General features: G+C 42.1%; 1 protein-coding gene across 3 annotated transcripts in view; it reads left to right on the plus strand.

Annotated features, from left to right (window-relative positions):
• pax7a (paired box 7a) overlaps nucleotides 1–16,408 on the plus strand; it is a 50,010-nt gene that overhangs the window by 19,220 nt on the left and 14,382 nt on the right. For 2 of the 3 annotated variants that reach the window (XM_030776116.1, XM_030776117.1), the window contains exons 5-7: nucleotides 4,408–4,607; nucleotides 14,452–14,617; nucleotides 14,736–14,932. In XM_030776116.1, the coding sequence (XP_030631976.1) occupies nucleotides 4,408–4,607; nucleotides 14,452–14,617; nucleotides 14,736–14,932 (563 nt within the window). The remainder of the gene's footprint in view (nucleotides 1–4,407; nucleotides 4,608–14,451; nucleotides 14,618–14,735; nucleotides 14,933–16,408) is intronic. The other variant, XM_030776118.1, reaches the window with a different exon arrangement.

Below are 16,408 nucleotides of genomic sequence, written 5' to 3' on the forward strand. Positions count from 1 at the left end.
TCTTGGGTAGTTTGCAAGGTACAGCTGATATTGAGGCCATTGGTTACGGTATTAAATAAAAAGGGCTGCATGGAATCTACCATAATGTTGAGCTAATACTGATTCAAAGGCAATCTAACAGATGAGGATGAAGCTGCTTCTACCTCCCTCACAATGTCATGGAGGCTTTTTATCATTTGCTATCCCTGACTAATTCATGGGGTTCCAGTGATAAGTTAAAATCTGCACTTCCTATTCTAGTTTAAATGTGCTTTTCAACTGTTATATTTTATTAAGAATCTTTGACATCCTTCTGGTACTCTGATGTTAGAATGTTATATTTAAATCAATTGTCTGGGAGGCTTTTACTGGCTGATGCAACTAAAACCAGTTCCCAGTCAAACTTACATATTACAGTATGTGTAGAGTGCAACAGTATAGCAGTATTTGTTGAGAGATGATAGATGCTACACTATATTCTACTTCTACGCATATGGAAATTATCGCTCGGCATAGCACGATTATGAATGTCAACAACCAGAGATTTATGGTGTTGATGATCTATCACAGTAACCATAGTTAATGAACTGTCCAGCTCAGAGGTGGAGTTGATCATGGCTATACCACCACTGACTATGTAACCTCTGGTCTTAGTTGAAAGGCCTCTGGAGAAAAGCAATGAGAGTGGAGGAGCCGGAGACTGTCTAACGAATTGTAAAATGACAACGCAGGAGCAGGATGGCTAGAGGAGAGGTTTTTGGTTGATGGATATCCCATATGTCTGGAGTCTGAACAGAATGTGCAGTCACTGTTTTGATATGAGCTGTGTTAGCATAAAAAGCAAAGCTTAATGAACACAAATGGATGTAAATGGACACATGTGAATCTGTGTTATTTATATTTGAATTTATTTGCACCGGTTCGTTTGAGCAAAAACTACACATAAGGGTATAACAATGCTGATTTCCTACACTTAGCCATCTTTTCTATAGTATGGCTAGCAGCAGTGAAATTTTGCTCTGTGCTAACTTGAATTTTCTTTTCCGTAGCCTTGAAAATCCAGAATATAAATGTGAGAAAGAGCACAGATTAAAATCATCCCATGATCAGCTCTGTAACTATGGTGATGACAGCCAACCAAGCAGAGAACCAGCTCGCAATATGTAGCATATGTCAAAACACATTAGCTTTGTGTAGTACTAGCACTGATGACTATTAAATATCTAGCTAGTTAGCATGTTACGATCCCTCTCGGGAACAGAAGACCTGATCATAATTAATGTATTGAATGAAAAAGACAATCCCACACACACACACAAATTCCCTGTGTTGAGTGAGAGCAGATCTTTGTAATCCCCGTCTTTTGTTCATGATGGTTAGCGTTATGTAGTGTGGTGTGACTTGAAAATCAACGGAACATCTGTTATGCACCTGATCCATGGCCATTAAAATATTTTGCGTTCAGAAAGTCAATATTTAGTTAAAGATCACATGGGGCCCTGGAGGCAAACCCATCCTGGCAGTAACACTCCCTGAGTATAATTAGGCTCTAATTGCATGATAAGTGAGCAGGCAAAGCTTGAGTGCTTTATCAATATCCCCAGAACCTTCAAATGGAATTACAGCAGTGTCATTATGTGGGGGATTAATCAGGATGTACCGTATTGTTTTAAAACAGGGAGAAGTGTTTATGAATTGACCTCGACATCCTGAGGGATTCATGTTGAAGGTGATAATTAGCCTCCATTTTGTCCTCCGTTAGCTACAGTAAAAACAAACAATAAGTGATGTGTCAGGATACATCTTTTTTGAGGGCTTTATTTTATCCAGACTTTGTTTCAAATATTGACAATCAGGCAGTCGGATAGTTTCAGTGCAACATACTTAACAAGTACACTTTTCACAGCACACTTGCAAAAATGATATGGATGTAGGAGACAGTGCGCGGTTGGGTATATTCTCTCAGGGTTTAAAGGAAAATGATCCCAGCACTATCTTGCATAAGACATAACTGGTCAGATGTATCACACTGGGCTTCTCTAGCAACTAGCACCATATGCTTTTACTGTGTTACGTCTCTGCCATAACCCATTTCAGCCTATTTGCGGTTCCCGTTCCCCTGATAGAACCTAGCATCCACGTCATGAGATATCGCTGAGATAAAGATGAATTCTGCATCTCTGCCCTCTGTCTGCACTGCTGTCTGTTTCATTACCATAATTCTAAACACTGTGTCAGGGTGTCTGTTAACCTTCAGTCCTGGGTGTGTGATGTCCAGACTTTGCTTGTGCTCTGAGCAACCAGACCTAGGTGCCTGCAGACTCATTTTTCAACACGCGAGTGAGAAGTTAAGCCTCAAATGCGGCAGTTCTAATGCTAATAGAGTGCATAATTTCAGCTCGGTTTTTTATGCGCAAAAGACAAAGACCAGTTAGTAAACATTATGTAGGTAGGCATATTAAGTGAAGGAGGCTGACATGAGTTGAATACTCTAGTATAAGCAAACAAAGAGAAGAAGACGAGAAGAGTTAATGGAATCTAGTCACATGGAGAATTGTATGTTCGGAGAGACGAGCAGAAACACAGCAGCACGTCCTCCCCTCCCCCTCAGGACATGGAGGTGACTTTGGAAAGTGATCTATAGACCACTGCGCCAGTCTCAAGTGTTGTCATGGCGTGTTAGTAGCAAATTGCTGTGCAGCATCCTCATGAAAACCAACAAAAGGATATCCTGTATATGTACATATTCAACTTTGTATGTTCAAGGGTATTTTTGCTGGAGTGTGGGCCAGTACTGAAAAAAAATCAATCTTTATTAAAAGGAAAGACGAAAGAATTGATTTAATGAATGCGGACTCATGTCCTGCGGCCGCATGTAATCCGCCGAGGATCATTGAGCTGGAGCTTGGGGAGACAAAAAGACGTTCGGAGAAGACTCCTCGAGTGGCCTGTAATGATAGTCTCCATATAATCCCCTAATTCCTTGTTTAATTAAACTCCAGAGCAGGACTTGAGACTGAGCCAGTTTGGTTGGTCTTTTAGTAATACAATGATTTTTGGAGGCAGCGTAGCTCCTTTTATCCTTTCAGTGCATATTGAAAGTATGCTTACATATCCTCAGACATACAAACAACTCTGAATACATACACGCTCACACTATCTTACTCACACACACACACACACACACCAACACACTCACAGATACATGCACGCATCCTCACGGACACTCTTTATCACCTCTATTGTTGGCTGTGGTACCTCAGCATCACTGGCAGATGGGGAATTTTAGAGGGGAGCCGCTATGCTGAGGCCAGACAGGCTAAAGGGAGACGCTGTGAAGTGGCCGAGCATGCTGCTGCCTGTTCAACAGCAGTGGGAACACAGTGGAGAGACAGAAAGAGAGCAGCTCAAAGGAGATTTGTCTCCTCCATGGCAGCTGTGGCATTGCGGGGGAAGGTGATTGGAGCTCTCCATCTCTCTGCTCCTTCACTCTCTTTTTCCCTTCCTCCCTTCACAGGGAGGATGATGCAAGACCACAGGGCCTAAAGCAACATTGGCATGTTGTGCTACTTGTCAACATTTGGTTGTCTCAGTAAGCAAATGTAGGAGTGTGATTTTTGTGACAGGATGTTTGAAAGACCAGGGGTTTTATGAATAGATATACAGAGGAGGTTCACAAATAAATTATGATGCAATTTCTGGATCAATTATCATGGTAATGTAGTGTGGTAATATAACTACACACACACTCTATCTCAGCTTACAAATGCTTCTTTTGGCCTGAACTGTAATAGAGCTTGGCTTTGTGTAGCAAAGATATTCCCCTGGCTAAAATGCAAACAGCCAACTGTCATCTGCAGCTGCCTTTGAAAAAAAAAAAAAAAAAAGTAACGTAGATATGTTGTAATTTATTTTCAACAGTGGCTTGAAACACAAAGCATTGGATTGAATGGCCCCAGAGCAAAACTGTCTCGTACTTATTTAAGCACAGTGCCCTCTTAGCACAGTGCCCCAGGCTGGTATAAGAGAATAGGAGGACATGGAATAGCAAGGTGTCCTGTGCAGATTAGCCTCACCCTCGCAGCACCCTGCATAAGCCTGTAGGGCTGTGCTGCAGGATTAGGTCTCTGAATGCTTCTCACATGTGAAGAACACACAACAGAGCAGTATTTTTGGGCTCTTTTAATGCAGAAGGAAAACGGGACACCAAGGTGGAATTATAAAAGTAGTAATGTAAAAGTGTTCGTCAAAGCTGTACCTAAATTATAGTGATGCTTATAATAATGTTGGATGTTATTCATGTGTCTCTGTATTGCTGCTGATCAGATATCTTTGCCCAGCCGTGAAGCCACATCAGGTTTGGTTATCAACCTGTGTGCCATTCTCCTCCACAGTTTGAGTGAATAACCTGCTCTCCATATGTCTTAGGCAACCGAACAGATGAGGGCTCAGATGTGGAGTCAGAACCAGATTTGCCCCTGAAGAGGAAACAGCGGCGCAGTCGCACCACTTTCACTGCTGAGCAGCTGGAGGAGCTGGAGAAGGCCTTTGAGAGGACACACTACCCAGACATCTATACCAGAGAGGAACTCGCTCAACGGACCAAACTCACAGAAGCACGTGTGCAGGTTAGTAACAAGCTAATATAGAGGCATACTTACAGAACTTAGAGAAACATGCACATACACACACACGCACACACACACACGCACATTATCGTGTAGGCTTACACACACACCCACACGTGCACAAGACACACTTACATACACATTTACTAAATGCAATGAATTACACAGCTTTACAACTTTCTTCCTATAAGAATTCTTTGTGATGAATGAGAGCTGACAGATGGTTCTTCTGAACACATTCTTCGGACAAACTGAAGCAGCTGTATGGTTCTGACGAATCCCATCTCCGCTTATGTCCTTTTTGGATTTGGATCCTTTCCGCTCCTTCACTTACGAAGGGCAACTTATTGTATTGTGAAAGCCAGGGAACATCAAACATGCCGAAGTTTATGTGTGCACTTTCACAACCCCTTCATCAAATCAACAAGTCTTCCCTAGAGCCCAGTGAGATTTGCCATGAATGGATTCACTGCTCACTTTGTTAATGCGGTGAGAGGAGAGTCAGTTGGAGTTCTTTGGCAAGTGTCCATACACAATCAGAAATGTTCTCTGCTGACTAGGCCAACACAGTTTGTTATTAAACTTAATTGTCTTTTAATGCTTTTAGTCGAAGCTGAATATCAGTTATGAAAAGGCACTGCAGTAGAGATGGATTTTAACCTTTCACTTTGACCTTTTTAATATCTTGCAGTGCTTTTTTTTTGTTTACACTAATAAAAGAATATATATAAAATTAGATGCCTCTATGCAAACTGTTGATAATTCAGTGTGCGTTCAGTCTAGATATACTATCATTTAAATATATCTTTCAGTCAATATACACCACCTGCAATTAAAACAAATAGTTTGCTTCTACAAATCTAGGGGAAGGAGGTCACTGGTTTATTTTGAAAACTGGCGTTTTTTTCTTTTCTCTCCATTTTCATCTAATTCACAGGCTCCTTTTTATTTTCCCTGTTTAGAGTATATTTTTTGAGCTCAGACACTTTTAATGGTCTTTGCGTCAATAAATTCTTTGCTATTTGTCAGACATCAGCTGGATTTAGGAGCCTTGCCCATTTTTGTTAGTGCCCATGTCTCAAAGATACTCTCTGACAGCACATGTGTCCTGCAGTTTACGTAACGATAAAGGCAAATACAGTAGAGTTATGGCAACAGCTGCTCTGGTGGAGAATGGGAGGGGGGGGGGGAGGGGTGGAAAAGACAGAGAAAGAGACAAAATACATTCCTGATGGATTTCTCATTTCTCCTCTTAGCCGGGATCTCTTCCCAGCACTTGAAAGGATGCCGTCGCTTGTAAACCCCTCTGCATATCAGAGAGGATCCCTCATCCTCTCTGGGGACACAGTGCCCTGACAACAACATTAATCAATCAAAAGCTTGTGAAAAAAAAAGAAGGGAAAGGGAAAGGGTAGTCGAAACAGTTCTTCCATTACCCTCATCTCTATCTCCGCTTCTCTGCCCTCCCTGGACTCCCTCCTTCTCTCTGTGCTCTGTGTCCCCGCCAGCGCAGACTCACAGTCAGGGTAACTCATTCCACATATGTCTTTGTCTGTCTCCTTAAGCAAAAAAAAAAAAAGACATATGTGTCTAAATGGTTGCTTCCTTGCTCATGGGAGGATACTGAAAGATTTATCTTATGCTTATTTTCTTGCAGTATATTATATTTTAAAATATTCTCCTGGGTACACTGGAAGAGGAAGACAAAAAGGACAGTGGTATTGAATTTATACTACACATGTGTTAAGCATGATATACAGACATAATATTGCATACATGGTGCTATCCAAAATGATTTTGTACTGTTTTGGCTATTATGATTTATAAATGACAGAGAGAGAGAGAGAGTAAGAAAGACTGTGTTAGATTAGCATAACATTGCACACACCAAAAAACATGGTTCACATTCCAGAACAGGACCGGATTCTTCAGCACACACTATTAATGACATTAGCAGTGACGTCAGTGGTGGCTAGGCATCGGGTGTGAAAAAAAAAAAGAAAGAGAGAACTGTAAACCTGACCGTAATTGGTCATTGAGAAACCACGTGGCTGTTCCTATACAAGCATCCTGTGTTTATTCTCAGGCCATATTTGTAGGTCAGTTGAACATTTCAGGTTCAGAAGCGTGTCCCTGGGGGATGTGTGCATATTTATGGCAACTGATGCAAATGAGAAAGGACAGAACATGAAAAAAAAAATTTGGACAAGCCAAAGAACGAAAAGGACATTTTCCCCACTCTTCCCTCGATAATGGAGCTAAAGGATGTCATGTGAAAACCTTAGGTATTTGAGTCATGGATATAATTTGTTAATGCAATTTTCCTCATAATCTAATTCTGAAATACTTTGAAAATTTCCAAAGGTCAACTCAAACTTAATTTTCTTAAAAGGTCACTCTAAGAAAGTGACTCTGGTTAACCAAAGTAAATAATGGCCATAGGTCTTTAATGTTGTTCAGCGGGTGGCCATGGGAGGGGGAGGGTCTGCTATGAACTATGGAGCTCATTGTGAACATCCTTTTCTTTTTTTCTTTTTTTTTTTTTTTCTTGGAGTCATGTGTGGTTTTGTTGTTAGCTCTGCTCTCTGCATCTGTTTAGTAAAACTCTGTCCATCTGCTCAAATATTCAGAGAGTTAGAGCAGGCTTATATAGACCACCGAGAACATTATGGTAGAATATCCATGTTCCCAGTGGGCTCACTTATCACACTTAAAAAGGAAATGATCCATGAGTTGATGTACTGCAAAAAAGCCACTTTTACAAATGTCCAAATATAGCGGGTAAAATGACAGATGTGAGTCGATGCTAGACATTTCTGATAAGGCGACTTTTGATGGAAAGGACAGCGGTAAAGTTGACTGAGGTGGATTTTTACTGATTTAGCTCCGCACAAACCTGCAGGTTTTTGTTTAGAGAGCTTTGCTTGGCCCGGTTTTTGGACAGTCTTTTGTATAGGGAGCTTTGCTTAGCCTGATTCTTGGACAGACCTTTGGCCTGGGTTGTGACCTACCCTGCCCCAGCTGTGCGGACCCATCCAGCACGTCAGTTGAACAGGAGTGGAAAAGAGGGCAGAGGGTTGAAAGTGAGGCCAAAAAGAGGGGCCTCCCCGCAGCCTGACTCATCTGCTCCATCCTTTTCGGCACTCCTGAGGCCATCCCCAGACTCCGTCAGTCAGATTTAGGACTCTACTGGACATAAGAGGGGCTGGCTGTGTTATCCAGCTGCTTACAGATTGTTTAGCTAACACGCTACGGTCTGGACCCCTTTTTCTGTCCTTTGCTTGTTGTTACTAGCGTTGCCCTCTCACAGATGGAGAGTTTGTAGAGGTTAGAGAGAGTTAGAGAGGTCTGTTGACCTGTACATTACACTGCTTATGCTTTCTTAGATGTTCTGCCCGCTCTGTTTTTGGGTTTTATCACTTGATTTTCTAACAGCGACAGATTAATGATTACGTGAGAGGTGACTAGTGTTGACTGTACTCTGCTGTGTCCGTAGGCCACTGTATTGTAGAGCATGGTTTCCAGTATCAGACACATGGCTCAGTCCTTCTCAGGAGACTCCTCATCCCATCCATCTTCATCAGGATTCACTGCCCCCTCACACACTGCTACCTGAGGCCATCCCCTGTCCTGCTGTGGGTTTTATTGCCCTGCTCTGACAAATGGTGGGATCTGATTCATATCTCAGACAGATCAGTTCCAGGCTGGCGTGACTCGATGGGAGCTTCCCAAGAGAGGCAGAGAGGTTGTGACTGAGCCATAAAGTCCTGCCTTTGCCTTCACTTTCTTTCTCTATATGTGCGTGTGTGTGTGTGTGTGTCTCTCTCTCTCGCTCTCTCTTTTGCCTAATCACAGTATTGTCCTGCTGAAGACAAACACTATCTAATATACTCCTGACACAAACAGCCAGTTAGGTCATTCCTCATTCCACAGAAAGAGAGAGAGAGAGAGAGAGAGAGAGAGAGAGAGAGAGAGAGAGAGAGAGAGAGAGAGAGAGAAGGCCCTCTGAAGGCAACCAGGTGATCAGGCTGTTCATCGCGATGAAAAAGAAAAAGGTTGAGAGGGTTGCAGGGAGGACAGAGGCTGGAGACAGTCATAAGTCACCTCTCCCAGATGAAGTAAATTAACTTCTCCTCCACTTAGGCTGAAGACTTTAAGAGGCTGAGGCAGATTCTACATGGTTTAAAGCTCATCAGAGCCACGGTGCTGGCCCGTGCACCCAGTCTGTCACATAGATCCCCTTTCACTACTAATAAACATTCTGCATGTAGCCATTATAGTTAGTGCAATCTAATAAGGTATAAGCATCGTCTTTTATGAAGCGGAAAAATCAATTTGGCAAGTAAGTTTGGTGTCCCTCTCTCTGGGAGTTGCACATCTTTCTAGCGCTGGATGAGCAGGATGTTTCCCTCGTATTCTTAAGTCACTCTGCCTTTCGGATTTATGTTTTGGGATGCTCGTAATCAGTTTATCCATTTACAGTACAATTCACACATCAAGAAAATATACACTGATAATTAGTCAATCAAGACAACACTTTTAATAAAGTCACCAATGTGCTAAATATTACTGTACCAGAGAGAGTTATACTCAGGCTCTGAAAAGTGATAGAAAAGAGAAAATACAGATATTGATGTAGTACCAATTACCATTTCTAACTGATGGTGGATTGGATCAACATGTGAATCGTGAATCTTCATGACACATTCCTTTTTCAGTGGCAAACTTTGCACTAATCAATCATCCAGCACTAAAGAATCAGCCAGCACACCCCTGTTTATATGATATCACCAGGAAAACCTGACTTTCTGAATATCCATTTAAGGCTTTAATTAAGTATTATGGTTTTAGGTTTTGTGAATGAGGTTTACTCATCATTTCAGTTTAAAATGGTTTCGGAGATTTGCAGTATTTAAGGATGTTTGTTGGCTTAGCTTATCTTGACTTATAACACACAAGTGGGTGCCGTAAGACAAGACCAGCCATGTGGGAACTCCATGTTAGATATTCCAGTAGCCTGTAACATATACTGAAACTCTGTGTTAGATATTCTAATAGTATATAATGTATATGGTTAGACTTTTACAAATACTGATTGAATTGAAAGACACAAAAAAGACAGAGTTGATCAAAGTGTTTAGATTAAGTACATGCTGATTTGTGTCCCTGGAGCTTGTATTTTAAAACGCAGGGGAACAGAAATCCCACTCAGCCCAAAAGGCAGCCCCTGTTCCTGGGAGTCTGGGTTTTTTTTTTTTTGTGCCTTAAAAGAATGAATAGGATTTACGAAGATTGTGGAGGCAAAATTGTTGCAATGCATGCGTAGTGAATGTTTGAACAGTTTCTGATTATTAGAATTGAAATGGCTTTCTTTCAGTGTCTCTGTGTTCATGATACTTATCAAGATAATCCTTCTCTCCTCCTCGTGATTCATACTCCCAGCTACGCTAATTAGCATGGTGTCAGTCTGGCAGGCAGAGCATGAGTGAATGAGAGAGAGAGAGAGAGAGAGAGAGAGAGAGAGAGGAAGAGAGGGAGAGGGAAAGACAGAAGCATCGCCAATATAGGACTCATGTTTGATCTTAGTCAGGCGCACAGTTTGCTTGGCTGCTATTTTTGAAAATGTGGCTTCTTATAGAAGCAGACGTCTCTGTTGTTTTTTTAATTTTATTTTAAACCTACTGGCCCACTCAATGGACAGCCCTATCCTTTCAAAAAAAAAAAGGGAAAAAAAGTCATCTCCAATCAATATGTTCTTAGATGATAAGAGAGCGGATTAAGAAGAAAGAGATCCCACTGAAGAACACTGAAGATACTTGGCATTACTTATCAGTTTAATCAGCGATAATGGAATCTGATCCACCAGTCTGTTGGATTTAAGAGTGCCATGTTTACAGTGAGTGAGCCTTGGGGCAGAAATGAAGGAACTGAATGTGTATGTGTTAGTCATTGGCGCAGGACAACGCTCCTCTCACGAACAAGAGAACGAGTGCAAGAAACATCCTGTAAAAAAGAGGAATAAAAAACGCTGCGCTTGTGCATGCAATATTATCCCATTTATGCGTGACAGGTGTGAGCAGTAAACACAAATCTCTCAAGACTCTTATGGTGGACAGAGGGGGGCGAAATTTTTTGGCCATGTGCTACTTAACCCATGAGTTATATCACTATTCCACATGTTTTGATTTACACTAAAACAGACATAGACACACACACACACACACACACACACACAAACACACACGCGTGCATGCGCGGACACAAACACACTTATAGAGACACAGAACAGAACAACTGTCTTTTTAATAGCTGCAAACAAATTCCTAGAAATGAATCTTATGCCTCCAGTTAAAAGAGAAGTCAGTTAGGACACTGAGGCGTTTCATCACTAGGGCTGTGTGTGTGTGTGTGTGTGCGTGCGTGTGTGTGTGGTTCAGCATCTATCTCAATGCCTTACTTTTGCACCAGCTGAGGCACCGTTTAGATATTACAGTTTATACTTTTCATCTGTTCATTCTCTGTTCCTGCCACTCTCCTGTCCTTCAATAGTCTCTCGGGGGAGAGACAGAGACAGAGAGTGAGTGAGAGAGAGAAAGTGTCCAGGGTGCAGGAGGAGCAGCATTGCAGGCTTACACATGTGGCCTCCATGGGGGAGGGATGAGACTCTTCTCTGTGGAGGAATTAGGCTGGATTGCAGAGAGCTGGAGAGAGTCTGTGTTCCAAGGTGACTTTGTGATCAAGTTCCAGAGTGTAGCCCCAAATCCTGCTCAGCGACATCCACTGGTGTGGCCCAGACCCAGCCAGAGTCTTCCCACAACCCCCCTGACCACTTTAAGCACGTACGCCAAACACAAATGGACTGATATGGGTACATAGGGCTCAATGTTTGCCAGTTTTAACTCGATAGAGCAACAGTCACTGGCATTTGAGTTAACTTGTGTACCTCGGTGACGCCGCATTCGTTCAAAGGCTCAGCGTAAATTCACTTAGACAGAGAGGCTTCACAGGCTCCGTTGTGATTAGGGTGGATGGGTGTCCATGACGACCACATGGCAAGGGCACAAGATCTTAGGACATCATCACATACACACACACACACACACACACACACACACACACACACATGCACGCAGTTCTTTGCCTGTCGCTAAAGCCACAGAAATGACAGGCCCAGACTAAGAGACTGAAGAGGATTTCCAATCCCCTCACAGAATCACTTATGAAAACTGAAATTCAGACCCACATTATGCATATTACAGATTGTCTAGTATCACTCCTGTATGTAAATCTGCCTGTGTGTCTGTGTTTGTGCGTGTGCTTGTGTATGTGCAGGGAGAGAGAGAAAGAGGAGTAGAGAGAAGTTTTGGAGCTTTTGAATGGGTTCATGCTTTTTTTGTGTGTTTCATCTTTTATCATTTGAACACAACAGTAGTAAATATGTTCCTGAAAATAAATGAAGGAGTAGGAGGTTGATGTGGAGATGAAAGGGCGGTGTAATCTTTAGGGGAGAGCGGAGGTGACAGGTGAGGTGGCTCTGCAGGGCTGGTTAGTTTGGGGGGGGGGGGGGGGGGGGGGGTGGGTGTAGGACTACGAGGTGCCGTTCGCCGGCCTAACCCACCGCTCAGTCACACTGACTGCTGGCCCAGTCGCAGCAGGAGTTCTGCTATATTCAACACCACAGTCCAGTACTTCACTATAGAGCCAGTAACAACTGTGCACGTGAAACCACCAACGCTTAGCCAATGTTTTGTTATCAAAAAGAGTTGGATTTTACACCTAAAGCTGTTTCCACACATTGACTTGTCTGGTTTTGGAAAAAGCTATGAAATATGGCTCAAAAAATGAAACCAAAGAACATTTGCAAATAATGATTTCAAGTGTATCACAGCAATATCCGTGGACTTGACTGATTTGTATTCTTACAGACCCTGAAATATGCACTATATAATAATGTTCACACATTAAATCTAGTATAGTGAATATCTATAATAAAAATTATAAAATGCAATACGCTCCAGTTAAGACATTTTTGTAGACGACATCACAAAGATCATGAAAAATATATGTTGTGAAAATAATATATTCTGTGAAATATAAAATGTCATGCATGTCTTGTAATGCATGAATCTGTTTATAAATTGCACAATAAAATATGTTATAGTTATATGTGAGTGTGCAAACAACGCAGGAATCAGTTTCAGACTTGACTACGGGGAAAACTCTTCCCTCCCAAGCCTCTGAGAAAGAGGGAGTGGGGGAGGGGGTGTCTCTCCTCTCTTCACACCCTCTTTGAGTGTTTGAAAAAAAGGAGAAAACTTTGAATGTTTTGAACTCACATGACAGATGGGTAAGAGTCATCCTAAGCAGCAAATGTTAAAGATCTATTGAAGCCATTGAATGAGATGCTAGCTCTTACCAGGCTCTTCTGACAGTTTTGCACATACACAATGTAGATAAAGGTTCTGTGTATGTGTGTATGTGTGTGCGTGTGTGTCTGTGTGTGTGTGTGTCTGTATTTGTGCTTCTGTAAGTGTGTTTGTAGAGCGACTGTCTCTACGGTGCCGTATCAACAGAATAGAGTGTGTCCTTGTGTGCATACCATGAAAGTGCGACTCTTAAAGGCCTGTTTAAAAGGGACGCCCCCTCTTTGTGCCTAGTGTTCACCCCAGCGTATTGAGAAGCCTTTGTCCCCGTCTTTCATCTGCTCTCACAATGGACCGGCCCGTTTGAAACACAACAGTAGATGAACTGCACTGACAGTGTATTAAACCGGGAAGAAGTGCCTGTGCAGGGCATAGATCAATGTCGCTCAACCTTTTGCACACACAGGGGCTTGGGCCTTGTCCTGGTGAAATAGAGCAGGTTGGCTTTTCAAAAAGCCTAATTATATTCATGTTTTGTTGAAGCAGAAGCCTTTTTAGAATGTGTAAATTAGCCCGTTTAAAGAGGACTGTTTTGGTTTAGTGTCATTTTTGAAAGGAGCTAACTTTGGACGAACTTTGTGATCATAATTAGTTTCTATACATAGTATATTTTGTAGATTTCTCAGAGCAATAAATGTTTTTTGTTTGTTTGTTTGTTTTTGTTTTTGTTTGAAGATGTCTTAACCTTAAAACTTTAGAGCAGTAAAAATATATAAAAATAATATTGCGGTATTTTATTTATATTACATTTCCGTATTTTTTACTTGTGTGTGTGTGTGTGTGTGTGTGTGTGTGTGTGTGTGTGTGTTTGTATACATGTACGTATGTGTATACTACCTTGTGAATATATTTATGTCCTGTTTGCGTGCACATGTGTGTGAATGCCTGCAAGGGTCAAAACACTGGCACAGTTTCATGGCCCCTGGCTCTCTTTAAAGTGCCTAACAGGTACACAAACATACTTGAGATGTCTGCAGTGGAGACATTTGGCCTACCCCTGACCTCTTAATGACTTTTCCTCTCTGGTGGTGACTTAGAGCGGCCTGTTTACACAGATCACAGCTTCAGCCACTTAAGAAGAACAACAGGGTCCGAGTAGTGTGTTAAGACAGCACATTCCCACAGGGATGCACTCTCAACCACACACTTAGAGAACACACTGAGATTGACTGTGCTGGTCTCAATGATTGTAACTATTTTCTTACAAGCACTTAAATTTTTAGAAATGACTGCTTATGATTCTTTTGACAGGATGGCTCAAAGTAGCCCCTACAGCCTGTGTTCTGTTAATTAATTAATAGCATGAGTGTTCTTTACAAGGAATATTTTTCTGTCTGTCTCTCTGTCTCTGTCTGGCATAATTTTGATTCTATAATTTTTAACTACTTCCTCACCTCCTCCCTGTCGTTTTTCATTTGTAGGTGTGGTTTAGCAACCGGAGGGCCAGATGGCGCAAGCAGGCGGGAGCGAATCAGCTGGCTGCATTTAATCACCTGTTACCAGGAGGTTTCCCTCCCACTGGAATGCCAACCTTACCTACCTACCAGCTTCCCGAGTCCACCTACCCAAGTACTACACTCTCACAGGGTAAGACCATGTTCCTAAAACTCCTCGTACCTATATTTGACCCTGACTGAGGCAGGTAAAGTCCTGGTCTTTATGGATGTGCGATATCATGCCCTCTTGACCTTTGTCTGTGCATTAGATGGCAGCAGCACGTTGCATCGGCCGCAGCCTCTCCCACCCTCGTCCATGCACCAGGGTGGTCTCTCCGCAGACAGCAGCTCTGCCTACGGCCTCTCGTCCAACCGCCACACCTTCTCCAGCTACTCCGACACCTTCATGAGCCCGTCGGCCTCCAGTAACCACATGAACCCTGTCAGTAACGGCCTCTCCCCACAGGTCAGTCCACAGCCATCCACTCTACCGCCGCTGTCGCTCGGAACAGAGGCTCATTTTCAGAGCAGAAAGAGGGTTAGATTGTACATGTAGATTATGTGTGCTTGATGTGACATTAACAAAAAACATTTTGCTTTTGTACCTCTTTATGACGTACCACCCAATTTTACTGAATCGGTGAACGAGTTAATCTATTTGTCTGATGTTTATTGGGTTCATTGACTCAACAACATCTCATAAAAACTCCTAAATTATTTGAATAGAATTAGCTTAATCATCAGCTCATTCAAAGGCATTATGTTCAAGGCACAGTTAGTTATACTGTCTGATGAATGTTTCCTGGGACTGTGGAGTCCTACTGTGAGGATCAGAGACATCCTGAATGTAATGCTGAAAATTAAGGAAGTGAACCAATTAGACTAAGCTTATAACTGATATGAGGTAGAAGGCTGCAGTGCCACTTATTAGATTTTCTATTGTTTTCCGTCACACGCTTTCCGTGATTGTGTCATGGATGTGACGTTACTCTGCTTGTTTGGTCATTACTCTACACTTTGAACATGTTGTGTGGAGATCTTTGTCCTAATTAGCTTTTGAACCAATAAAAGACACAAACAGGTTTCATTGGCTGTTTGGTTGTTGTTGTTGTTGTTGTTGTTGCTGTTGCTGTTGTTTTGTGTATATGTGTATGTGTCAGTGGGTGCCAGCATTTGCATGTCTGTTTTTCTTTTTTTTCATCATGTGTATTTGTTTGAAACGTTCCCAAATTTGTGTGTATGTGTGTGGCTGTATGCCTCTTGCAATGTGTGGCTTTGTGCATTGCTGCGTAAGTGTATTTTACAGAAGACAGGGATTCTACATGTTATCCTCTTTGGTCTCTCACTAATGATCATTTACAATGACGCTACTGGAAAGGCTGAGTCTTAAGTACCTCCCAATGAAAAAAATGATGCGTATTGATGCAAATCGCATGTGAGGAGTGAATTATGCACAATTACCCATCAATACTGGGCAGTCTTGCCGACCCTCACCAACAAGATGTGGCTAACAAGCAGAAAATAAGATTGAAATGGTGTGTAAAGAGTTGAAAATGAATTTCAATGCTGCATTTGTCCACAATTACCCCCTCGTTCACACATGTTTTATTGGGAGTTTTTTTTTTTTTCCATCATTTTTTTTTTCTTAAAGCAGATTGGAAACATTCTTGGTATTACCCTCTTTCTGTGGAGAAGAAAGAATTAAGGATTTGGTGACAAAAAAGAGCTTTCCTCTTATACTGGAGCGTTAGAGGATAACATGGGCGTCTTGCAGCGTGTTTGATTGTTAATCGTGGCACAGTGGCTTTAAGTGCTAATGCTCTCGCTGCAAACCTGCCTAAAAACCAGCAACATGGAGAGCTTTTCCATTAATGTGACTATTTAATGCAGGCTCCAGAGATCCTCTCTCTTTCTCTCTCTCTCTCTCGCTCTCTTTTCAAGC

This window comes from Chanos chanos, chromosome 6, assembly GCF_902362185.1.
Source record: "Chanos chanos chromosome 6, fChaCha1.1, whole genome shotgun sequence".
Taxonomy (NCBI): Eukaryota; Metazoa; Chordata; class Actinopteri; order Gonorynchiformes; family Chanidae; genus Chanos; species Chanos chanos.